Source organism: Medicago sativa, chromosome 6 (assembly GCF_051527215.1).
Source record: "Medicago sativa cultivar Bolivia chromosome 6, Bolivia_mono, whole genome shotgun sequence".
In the NCBI taxonomy this organism is placed as follows: Eukaryota; Viridiplantae; Streptophyta; class Magnoliopsida; order Fabales; family Fabaceae; genus Medicago; species Medicago sativa.
This window is the reverse complement of record NC_140754.1, coordinates 54,979,756-54,992,970: the sequence shown is the minus strand read 5'-3', so window position 1 is coordinate 54,992,970 and position 13,215 is coordinate 54,979,756. Positions and strand designations below refer to the sequence as shown.

The window sequence follows — 13,215 nt, the reverse complement described above, 5'->3', positions numbered from 1 at the left end:
TCTACTATCTCATATTTATTCCGTTTCAAATGTACCATTCATAAGGCATAACAGTTATGCTATATTTATGCCAATTTATTCACACATCAGCAATCTAATGGTAAAAGTCTCATTCCAAAGTGATGTATGAACGTAAAGATATGACAGAAACATTACAACAGCAATAGTGCATATTTTAATTCAGCAACTCAAACTTCTAACTCAATTTTCTCCGTCATAGAGTAACGAAATTAAGTTCTTCCAAAGCCAATTTCGTGTCAAATTTTGTCTATTTTCCAATGGTTCAATTCCCACTCAAAAACGATGCTTATGCATGCATTTACGACAATTTTTCTGACAGAAGGTCTATACGAAATTAAATGGTTAAATTTCTTTTTTTTTTCAATTTTTAACATAATCTCACTCCCATTAACTTTGATTTCCAATTCAGTCCAACAACAACAATATTACGAACACCTCCACATAGTGATCTCTAATTTCCCAAGTTTATAGTTAACAATTCCCATTTAAAGCATAACACTAAATTCATCACTTTAAACAACAATTTCAACTCCGTACAATCAAATTCAAACTTAAAGGAAGAAACTCACCTCATTCAGAAATTCCCTCTTGGGAGCTTGTGCTACAATTCAATCCCCAAGCCACTAGCCCAATTTCGGTTTCTTCCAAAAGTTCCTATATCACCAAAATAAGTTATTTCCCTAACCACCCACAACATATATCACATCCTTACATCATAATATTGAATGGTTCCAACAAAGAGTGGATTTGCCCAAATGTGGTGGGTGGTTCGGCCACCATATGGAAAGAGTAGGGGAAGAAATTTTTTTTTTTTATGCTTACTCCTTCATGGTATCTCCAAAGACAATCTTACAAGTGAATTCACATGAATTGAAGTAAAAATGATGAATTGGACCAAGAAAAGAGAGAGGTCGGTTTTGAGAGTAATTAAATTGGAGGGAAGGTTTAATTTTGAAGCTTGCTTTCTACTTAAATCTCTACAAACAACTCCCTTGTAGCTTATTCATGATGATTCCATGAAAATTTAAGAGTTTTTGTTGGTTATGGTGGTAGGGAGAAGGAACCGAATTTTTTTTTGAGGAAGAAGGGAGAAGTAAATGTTCTAGAATGAAGAAGAAGAATGTGGAAAAAAAATGAGAGAAAAATTAGCCTTGGTCCACTAAAAAAAAATCATGATTAACAATTTTACCATTTTGCCCTTAAAAGGGAAAAGACACAATTATCCTTTGCTAATTTGTAATCCTTTAATTCCTTAAGTCTGTTGGGATAATATGCGAGATACTTACCAAATATCGTCAATTTCTAAATAAATAATTAATCCTTTGAAAATTATTTCCGTTCTGACATGTAACTGATACGACAATTTATTTAAAATTATGCGGGACATTACATAAACATCGTTCCTCTTTTCGCAACCTTCATTACATTGTTCCTCAAATGATCTCTATTCTCCGTCATGCAACGAAGCTCTTCATGGATGACGATTCCGGTTTCAATTCGCTGCAGAGGATGAGAAACTGAGATTGGAATTTGCGACTTCAGCAAAGCTTCTCAGGCTCATTAGTGATGTTGGAGTGCAATACGGTTCGGAGGGGGTGATGGAACTGTGTGGAAAGAGTTGTAATTAACCATAGATTTTCCAATTCTCCTCAATTTCTTCAAACCAAAGACAAACTTCTAAGAATCCAATCTATTACACTGTAAGTTAAAATAAAAATGGCTACAAATTGCATCTAGGTTTTAGCCAGCGTGATTGTTCATATTACCGAAACCAATAAAACATGTCAAGCCTTCCTACTTTCTGTTTTGCAGAAAGGCAGTAAAAAAATATACAAGAAAGAATAGTAGGATATGCATTCATTATGCAAAATTGATTATAATTCTAACTGAAATTCAAAGAACAGATGAGTAGTATCCGCAACTTCTAACCGACATGTTCAAAAGTCTACTAAAGAAGTTTATTTATATTTCCAACTTTTTTATATAGTCTCTGACCCAATTTCTAACTGACACATGTTAGAACAAACACAATATTGAAATCAATTTCAAACTCACAATTCTAGCTCTACCTCTTTTCAAAACTTTAAAAGCATTAATTAAACCTCTTACCCCCTCAACTGAATCTACCACTCGTAGCATTTTAATTCGAAGGTACATCTACCCCCATGCAAACTCAATCAGATAGTACTGTTCAGGAAACTATAATCAAATCCAAAGACTGGTACATGCCAAATATACAATACAACAAAAGGAAAAGGAAGATAAATTAATTTGTTTTGGAAGTAAGGAGTTCATGCAGTAACTAATCAAGCCAACAGCAAGAGTGTAATCTCAAAAATTAACATGCCCTGTTGAGAGCAAATCGGTATTTCAAGTGAAAAGCACAAGATGAAAGACCAATCAGGTCATCAAGCTAATCCTTATCTAATGGTATAAAAAACATGTAAGACGGTTATGGCTTTGTTAGAAGAAACGCAGAAAACTAAGATTAGGAATCAGATATAGGAGTTCAAACTTAAAAGTGATTGACGAAATACTAGTTTAAGTCCTTGAAACTTTGTTATCAATGATCCGCAAAAGTTTGACTTCTATTAAAATGTTTGCATCAAACCTGGGTTCAAGAAGCTTTAAATACATACTTAAGCTTATGTAACCAAAACAAATTCATTACAATAACAAAATAAACATAACAATACATGATTTTTAGCTAAAACTACAGCATTCTCATCACAAAATGAACATAACTAAATCATGATTGTTAACAAAAAGAAATCATATCAACTCTACTTTCTTACAATAGAGCTCTAGCAATCATTTCACGTAGAAGTTTCTCTGCCTTATCATTCTCGTCATTTTTAAAAAGAGCACGAATAATAGTTTCATAAGTTACAGCATCAGGAGTGCAACCATTGTCTTCCATTTTTTCCAGTAGGGTCGTAGCTTCATCAAACAATCCCTCCAAACAAAGACCATTAGTCATAATATTATATGTCCAGACTGTTACCTTATAGCCTTTAATCAAAAGATCCTGAAAAATCACTTGTGCAATATCAAGTCTTCCTTCTTTGCATAGTCCATCAATAAGTATATTGTATGTGTTAATATTTGGTTGAATGCCTTGGTCTTTAATTTTCTTGACCAATTCAATTGCCTGGTCAACATGACAATTTTTACATAGAGCATGTAATAAGGAATTATAAGTGATCATATTGGCAGGTTGGCCTCTGTCATGCATCTCATCAAGAAGTTCCCAAGCATGAGATACTCTCCCTGATTTGCAAAAACCATCAATAAGAGAATTATAAGTTACCGTAGTAGGAATAATCTTCTTACTTTGCATCTCTTTAAAGAGATTAATAGCTTCATCCAACATTTTAGCCTTGCACAATCCATTAATTATAATATTGTAGCTCCGAGCATTAGGTGTTACTCTCCTTTTGCTTATGATGTTAAATACATGTTTGGCCTTGTTCACTTGATTAACTAAGCAGTATCCATCCATTAAAGAATTATAAGTAACAACATCTGGCTTTATACCTTCTTTCATCATCATCACCAACACATTCATAGCTTGTTTCAGATGTCCTTCCTTGCACAATGCATCAACCAATATGTTAAAAGTATAAACATTTGGTTTGATGTTTTTCGATACCATTTTATAGAACAAACCAAAAGATTCTTTCAGTTGACCAACAATGCAAAATCCATAGATTAGAGAATTGAAAGTGACAACAGTAGGAGAAATTCTCTTTGTAATCATTTCAGAATATAACTCATATGCATCATTTACAAGTTTATCTTTACATAAACTATCAATGATTGTGTTATACATTACCACATTGGTGTTGACCAATTTCCCTTCGATTTGTTTCAACATCTGCAAGGCGGCTCTTGTTTCTCCCATTTTACACAAACCATTGACCAAGGTCCCATAGGTAACTTGATCGAAGTGAAATCCAAGTGCAAGCACATGGTCATGAAAGTGCAGAGCTTCCTTGACCTTACCGTTAAGACACATACCTTTGACAAAAGTATTTAAGGTAATGGTATCAGGTTGATAACCCATTTTGAGAATCTTGGCCAATACAGAAAAGGCAAAATCCATTTGACCTAAGTGGCAGTAACAATTAATCAAGATGCTCGAAGTAAATAAATTAGGCTTAATTCCCTTACATTCCATCTGTCTGGAAAGGGAAATAACAGTGGCGTAGTGGTTCTTAGTCTTAACAAGGGAAGCTAAGATCTTGGTGAATTCAACAATGGATGGAGTATTACGCATTTGGAGCATGCGATTGAAGGACAAAACAACATTATCAACATCAAAATGATTGGGAACTAATTTAGAGTGAGAGTGGTAAAACCTTAACCCTAAGGGTGGAAGTGAATTTGAATGATTTAATAAAGAATAAGAATAAAGGAAAGTGGAATTAAAAGAAGAAAGAAACCTGAAACTTGAAAACAACATTGGAATTGGAGCGACTAGTTGTGATTGAGGGAATGGAATTTGGTATCTCGCTTGTTCCTGCAGAACGATTTTCAACGGTACGGTGGAGAGCGGTGACGGTGGCACTTGTTGATGGTGGTTGAACTAAATTTGCAGAGATTTGGAACAGTAACCTTCTGCAACACACACTAATGTACACATTATTCACACTTTTATTTTATTTTTATATTTTATTTACAGGAAAATATCAAATAAAATAAGTTAGTTTTGTCAAAAAAAAAAAGTTAGCATTAGTTAGCATTTTCCACAAAATAAATATATTTTATTTTTCCTTAAAAAAATAATAATATTAGAATTAATAAAGAAAACATGAATTAAATCTAAACTTTTGCAAAAGACAATCATATAATGTACTAAACATGATTGTGAACAAAAATTAAATTTTGAATGATACACATGAGTTGAGTCAAAAACAATGAACAAATGTGCACGAATTTTTTTAAAGAATTGAATGTCAAAAGAAAATTATTATGGGGACTAAAATAAAAGGTTAATATATTTATAAGGATAAAAACATATTTAACCCTAATGAATTTATTGTTTGTGAATTTATTATTCAATCTAACGCAAATGTAACTAAATGACAATTTATATTTTCTACAAACAAAAAAAAAATAGTAGATAGATTATAAGATACCAAGAAAACCTCCTTCAGAAAAGATACCAAGAAAACCTCAAATTATATTCACATAAAAAATAAATTACTAATAAATTTTACCCTATATAATAATTTTTCTTATAAAAAACATGATTTTTATTCATTAAAATTGATAGAGTACATCGATACAATATAAATTTACTACAAACAAAAAGGATGGATTTGCGAACAAACTCACAACATCTATATTAATAGTATAAAACGACAAAATACACAAGTCTTGCAAATGTAGATATATTCAAGTCTTTGGATTAGCCACGCATCCTTCATTTGAACCCATGTAAACTTTAATTCAAATTTTTTCTTTCCCATGTAAGTGTCATTTAGTATTTATTTTATTTTTTAAAACAATGTAAAATCTATAATATAATATATTGATAAAAAAAAATTGAAAGATTGAAATATTGATATTTGACTAATAAAAATCTCGCATCACATGTTTTTTCTCTCATTAAGAGCAAGGGCATATGCAATTATATATGGCTGCTTCATTGGTTTGGTCACACACATGAACTACTTGGCATATGCAATTTAAGGTAATTCTGCCAAACATTTTGTCTGAATTAATCTGAATCTTCGTCATTCAACATCTTTGAAGATCTATCAAAAAGTAAATATCCATCCCTTAATGGAAAACTTGGGACAGGTTATGATGTATGGTTCTATATATATAATTAAATATGCTATAAGGTCACATGAAGATATCAGAAAATTGAAATGGGTAATTAATTACTAAAAGCAGCAGGAGAGAAGAACTTAGAATGGCAGAGTGCTAGATATCCTTATTAACATACAAGCATGTAGAACCACAATGCACAAGTATGTTATCATTATCTTCAATTATGATACTGGTGGAATTTTTTAAAACAATGTGGGATCTGAAATGTATATATACCTCTGATTTCATGTTTCCCTTTGAGTCTGTATCCTATACCAAATTCTAGATAATACCAAAATAAGACACTAAAGAAGAAGTTTTCCATGACCAGAGACACAACAACTTGTACTTAACTCAACAATAGCAATCGTTGTAAGTCTAAAATAGGACAATGTATCACATAACAAGATTTCTTCCAATACATTTTTCTTTTTTTCTTTAAACACTAAAGATAGATAATTTAAAAAGAATTTGACTATTAGATGTACTCAGTCCATCCCAAATACAAGCTAAAAACAAGGACACATCAAAAAGAATTAAACTATTACAGCAATTCAACTCAACATAATCGCAAAATGATAAAATTAGTCCAAAAGAATCATGATATAGTAGAGTAAACGATCCCTTGTGAAGATACAAGCAAGCAACTTTCCATGCTCACGTTGTAACAATAAGAGCTGCATACTCCACCCAATTCAAAATATAAAATTCCTGATATTAACATCACGTGACCAAAACCAGCACATGCCACTTGAAGCTAAGGACTTAATCATTGAATGAAACAATAACAGGCCAACACCTTATCAAGAACACAACTCTCCTAGAAAATTTATCTATTCTAACCATCCATTAGACGCAATTCATTCACTGCAGGCTAGCAGCCACTAACACACTGAACCTTTTCTTACCATTCCTTAACAGAAATCCATCCCCTCATTTAGCCATCATCAAGGTTTAAACTATGTCAGTAAGCATCAATAGCATCTGCTCTCTTCAAGACAGCAAAAACTATCACAAATACTCCAAGAAAGATAAGGTATCAACAAATTATAACACAACCAGAAACAATAAGCAGAAATATCAATTCGAGATACTGTTAGAGAGTTGGTTAGAAGAGATTTCTCTCTGGTTTAGAGCATTGAGCTCTAGTAGCTGTGTTCACACTTCGGTTTATCTTTTCATTTCCTGTTTCCACAATTGTAGAGCTCTTGAGCTCATCATTATACCATTCAATAATATACAGTTTCGTTTCTGGATTTTATGAGTTCTATCAACATTCATTTTGCAAAACTGATGAGAAAGTTCATTTCTAATTCTTACTTTATATAACCTCTCAACAAATTTCTAACTGACGTCATAGCACAAATACACTGTTGAACTCAATCTCACAAACAACTCTAACTCTACTTAAATTCAAAACTATGAAAGCCATAAGGAACCATTGGTATCATCAAAATATCAAAATGAACATAACACATGAATTTTAATTAAAATTAAATTAATAGTGAGTACATTGTGTAGTCCATTATCTTTTGTAAATGCAACTATAAGTAAATAAAATAACAAATAATAACAATTCTATCACTTTCATAAAAAATAACCAAATATGTAACAAGAAATCACCTTAACTAGTCTCTCACACAATCACATTTAATTTCCAAATAATTCAATATGAATCATACTCAAACTTTAACCAATGAACTGTTCTATATCACAAGCTTTAACACATACTCTATTAACAATATCCCAATCCTATACTATCCTCCCTTACAATCATGATAGAAACAAGAAAATAGAGAACAAGCACCAGACAAAATAATGCAAAGCATACCCTATAAAATCAGATAGAAAACTAAATATCAGTCCAGCATCTCATTCTTCTTAAACGTGCATAAATTATTAACTTGAATGATTAATATATCTAAATACGCATCTAAATATAAAAAGTCGCAAGCCAGATGTTTAAACTGATTCAAGCTGACATGTTCGACATGACCTGAATGGCTAGATGTCATATAGTATAAACCCAATTCTGTTTTGAGACAAAACATTTCAACGTGAATCAGTTCAAATGTATTTCAGATATGGATTCTTCATATGTACATTATCTAGTAATTCCAAGTTGCAATATGGTTCAGTTTGCAAAATTAAGTGGAATTCATCAAAATATATATACTGATTACACCAATTCATAAAAATACCAGATTCAAGATAGCAGTATAGCACCTGAGCAAGACAGTGTATCTGACCCAACCTACTAACACCAGAGAAGAACCCCATAAAGAAACGAATTCTAAGGGCTATTCTAACTCAAACAAAATTTGAGAACAAGGACAAGTCAAAAACAATAAAACTATAGCACGAGGAGTACAAAAGTGTCCTAGTCTCAAACACTGGAGAATACAAAATTCCAAATTCGACCCTGCTAGCCAAGAATTGTTTCAATTTCACGTGCAAAAAAATTAAATACAACTAACAGAATAAAATGAAATTGGGGCATAATCGATGAGAATACAATACTATCATATAGGCATAATTAGCAACAAAGCCTAAAATGGAATGTAATGCAAATCACTATAATAGGACTGGCGTAGTACCAATTTTTGCCAAGATACAAGACTTGCATAAACTTATTACTTCAATTAAACACCGCCATATACAAGAACATCAACTTTCAAAGCTCCTACCTTCTCAGATTGGTTTGTGATTTGACTCACTAAAAATGAGCAATGAATGAAAATATCCTTAAAAGTAAATGAAGTTGATCGACAGTAACTCGCAAAGAAAATGGATAACCATATGAAGATAAAAAAAAAAAAAAAATCAACCATTGACACGAGTGTAATATGGCGGCTAAAATAATATGAGGACCATATACGGACCATATGAGGACCTACCTTCTCCTTCCCCTTTTGCTACCATGTTTATTTTTCCATTTTTCAAAACTGGCTTAAGCAAAACAAAGAGAATTGGTTCTTCTAACCAATCTTTGTAAATCCGGCTTGTAAGGTGAGAATTTCTACTCTTCATAAACTCTTTTCAGTACTTATCTATTTTTCAATGTAGGACTTGGATTTTTCATAATATACCTCCTCTCGTCCAAAACTATTGAGGTTGGTATGTGGATAATTTAGTGGGTGAATCAATAGGATTTAACTTTTAATACCATAATAAAGATAGCAAAAGCAGAGATAATTGGAAAACTGAATTCTCATATATTCATTGAATTGAAATACTGAAATTTAAGGTTCAGATTACTAGTATTTATACAATGTTTATCCTTCACTCCGGTTGATGCTAACCTACACTCACTCCAACAAACTCTAAGACAGTTTGTAACTATCAAAATAAGCTAGCATCAGGTGGCTCTGAAAATTTCTCTCGCACAATTCATTCCCCACTTCTCTCTTCTCACTCCTAGTCATGTGAGTGTTTCCATTCTGCCCTTCGATAGTTCTCTTAACATAAGTCTCCAAATTATGGGCTTGGACAGCTGATGTGCTAACTGTCCTTACCAGGCCACCGTGTCATTTGGGATCATATCAGAAAGGAAACGATGTATAGGGTATAACCTTAGCTAAAGTGCAACAAAAGCCACATTGACTAATTCTTATCATAGAAATTTAAAAAATAAAAATGCAATGCATTAGAGCAGTACTAAATTTTTCAATAGTTAAAAGGTAACAAAGTAATAAAGCTTTGTTTATTTATATAGTAATTAGTAAAGTTTTCATTTTTTCTTGATATGGCAACATCAGCATGAAGCAACTTGCACTTGAATGAACTACTTTCAGAGCTTTCCCTACCCTTGTAGAACCTAAACAATAGGTTGACATGATTTATATACATAACAACACCAGAACATTCAGAAGAGAGCACATAAATCATGTTTAAAGACAAACCATGCACATCTAAATCCTTCTGAGATTCTATATTAACATCATCGTTCAAGTTAATTGCAGTTATACAATTAACAAACTCATTGATAGAAACTCAAAGTATACAAAATAATAAAAAGGATCCAATACACCTCAAGTACTCACAAATATGAAGCTGTGTATTATTTTTGTCACCCTGAATTCAATGATAAACTGAATCTTCTATCAAATCTATTGTTCCTTGTGGTCAAACACTAAGGACATTCTTTTAAACTTGCAATTTCATACAACTTAGATTATCCAACCAAGTGAGAGATTCTCCCCGAGTTCCCTTCAATTTTCCAACTTTTTCTTACATTTTCTCACTTGCTCAAACTCAAATCAGGGCGAGAGAGAGGGAATATGACAAACCCGGAACCTTAACTGTTATCCACTTTCAAGTTCTGAATTTGGCTTCTTCAATTACTTATTCCAACTGAATATTTCTTTGCTGAAAATTGCATCAAGTTACTCGACAACTTTGTTAATATAACTGGAAACTATAAAATCTGTCAAACCTTCTTACTTTCAAATTCCCAGTTTTATAAATAATCTCTCAGCAAATTTCTAACTGATATCATAGCACATCACAAATACATTGTTGAACTCTCAGCATTAATAAACCGTTGGTATGGTTAAAATATCAAAATGAACATAACCTAAAAGTAAATAAATTAACAACTAAAAAAGATTAGACAACTTTCTTCAAAATTCAAAATAACATAACATATAAGAAGATATCACCTTAACTAGTCTTCTCTTACAGTAGACCTCTAGCAATCATTTTACGTAGTAGTTTCTCTGCCCTTTCGTTCTTATCATTTTCAAAGAGAGCTCGAATAATTGTTTCACAAGTTACAACATTAGGAACGCATCCATTGTCTTCCATTTTTGACAGCAGGGCCTCAGCTTCATCAAGCAAACCCTCTAAACAAAGACCATTGATCATAATAGTATATGTCCAGACTGTTAAATTGTAGCGTTTAATCAAAAGATCCTGGAAAATCACTTGTGCATCCTTAAGCCTTCCTTGTTTGCACAGTCCATCGATAAGTATATTGTATGTGTACATGTCTAGTTGAATGCCTTGGTCTTTAATTTTCTTAATTAATACAGTAGCCTTGTCAACTTGATGGTTTTTGCATAAAGCATCTATTAAAGAGCTGTAAGTCAATATATCGGCTGGTTGGCCATTATCATGCATCTCATCAACAAGTCTCCAAGCATAGGAGATTCTCTTTGATTTGCACAAACCATCATTGAGAGAATTGTATGTTACTGTATTAGGAGCAATACCTCTGCAATGCATTTTATTGAAGAGACCCAAGGCTTCATCGACCATTTTAATCTTACAAAATCCATTAATCATTGTTATACCCTAATTTTGGACCTAAAAATACTAACTCAATTCTTCTTTTCTTGCATTTCAAGTCATTTGAACTGTCTCTGAGCAATTACATCTTTCTCTGCATTTTATTTCAATGTTACTTGCAAATTCACATAAAAGGGTATTCCCCGACCCAGACCGTCTTTTCCACTAATACCTATGCGGTATGCTGAGCTGCTCCCAACTCTACTTGCTAAGGGCCACTGCGTCACTAGACCAGGCAAGCCTCCGCCTAATCCATTGCCTCCCAGGTTCCGACAGGATCTTACATGTGAATTCCATCAGGGCGCTCAAGGCCACGATGTGGAAGGTTGCTATGCTCTGAAATATATTGTGAAAGACCTGATAGAAAAAGGACGATTGACTTTTGAAAATAGTGTTCCTCATGTTCTTGACAATCCACTTCCAAATCATGGTGCTGTTAATATGATCGAGGCTTTCGAAAGAGTTCGTATTCCTCGAGAAGCTTCCACCCTAGATGTCCGTAATGTTGTTACTCCCTTGGTACCGCTACATGTCAAACTTTGTCAGGCTTCTTTGTTCAATCATGATCATGCTTCTTATTCTGAATGCCTTCAAAATCCTATGGGTTGTTGTGTGGTGCAAGATGACATACAGAGCCTGATGGATGCCAAGCACTTGATTGCCAGTGATGTTTGTGTGATTGTGCCGGTGTTTCATGATTCTCCTGTTGAAACTGCATCTCAGACAAGGAATGTAGAGCCTTTGGTGATCAGGTTACCTGGTCCGGTACCTTATGCCTCTACAAAATCAATCCCTTACAAGTACAATGCAACCGTGGTTGAGAACGGAGTAGAAGTGCCTCTGGTATCCCCAGCAATAGTTGATAATGTTGCGGGTGAAATTACAGCTCTGAGAAGCGGGAAAGTCCGTCCACCCTTGTTTCAAAAGAAGGTGGTTACACCTATTGCCACAATAACTCCACCAGTTGTTCCTCCTATTGACAAGAGCCCCAGCCCATCAGGCCAATCTATTGGAGAGTCTAATCTGGACGAAATTCTGAGGCTTATTAAGAAGAGTGACTATAAAATTGTTGACCAGCTGCTGCAAACTCCATCAAAGATATCCATCTTGTCTCTGCTTATGAGCTCAGAGGCTGGAACAAGCTTATGTTGATCATGAAGTCTCTGTGGATCAGTTTAACGGAATAGTGGGTAACATTACTGCTTGCAATAACTTGGGGTTTGGTGACGATGAACTCCCCGAAGCAGGGAAGCACCACAATTTAGCTCTGCATATCTCGGTACACTGCAAGTCTGACATGATATCCAATGTGCTGGTGGACACTGGATCATCCTTGAATGTAATTCCTGAATCTACACTAAGACATTTGAGTCATCATGGAATCTCTCTGAGGGGAAGTAGCTATCTGGTTAAGGCTTTTGACGGATCTCGCAAAGATGTTCTTGGGGAAGTAGACTTGCCAATTACCATTGGTCCCGAGACATTTCAGATCACTTTCCAGGTCATGGACATCAATGCCTCTTACAGTTGTCTCCTCGGAAGGCCGTGGATTCACGACGCTGGGGCAGTAACTTCTACTTTGCATCAAAAGCTCAAGTTTGTGAAGAACGGTAAGATTGTCACTGTGCATGGTGAAGAAGCATATCTGGTTAGCCAAGTGTCATCTTTCTCTTGTGTTGAAGCAGGGTCCGCTGAAGGGACGTCATTTCAAGGCTTGACTGTTGAAGGTGCAGAACCCCGAAGAGCTGGTGCTAGCATGGCTTCACTGAAAGACGCCTAGAAGGCTGTTCAAGAAGGGCAAGCTGCTAGCTGGGGCAAAGTAATTTAGATTCTGGAAAACAAGCGTAAAGAGGGCCTTGGATTCTCCCCAACCTCTGGTGTTTCAACAGGAACTTTCTACAGTGCTGGGTTTATCAATGCTATTGCTAAAGATGCTGCTGAGAGTAGTCATGTGCCTACATTTGTTGTACCGGGAGGCACTGTGAGAAATTGGGAGGCCATTGACGTTCCTTTAGTCATGCATGCTTCCATGTAATGTGTCTTGTTGCTCATGTTTTCTTTGTTTTCAAAATGACAATCCTTTCG

General features: G+C 34.2%; 1 protein-coding gene and 1 pseudogene across 2 annotated transcripts in view; both read right to left on the bottom strand.

Annotated features, from left to right (window-relative positions):
* Positions 1 to 2,588: 2,588 nt before the first annotated feature.
* LOC146915748 (uncharacterized) lies at positions 2,589 to 4,683 on the bottom strand. Its single transcript, XM_085718091.1, has one exon. The coding sequence runs from the start codon at positions 4,484 to 4,486 to the stop codon at positions 2,813 to 2,815; it is 1,674 nt and encodes a 557-aa protein (XP_085574217.1). The 5' UTR covers positions 4,487 to 4,683; the 3' UTR covers positions 2,589 to 2,812.
* A 3,716-nt stretch (positions 4,684 to 8,399) lies between these two features.
* Positions 8,400 to 13,215, bottom strand: part of LOC146915747 (uncharacterized) — a 55,439-nt pseudogene continuing 50,623 nt past the window's right edge. The window contains exon 2 of the transcript XR_015014754.1: positions 8,400 to 8,935. The product of XR_015014754.1 is annotated as an uncharacterized LOC146915747 (transcript). The remainder of the gene's footprint in view (positions 8,936 to 13,215) is intronic.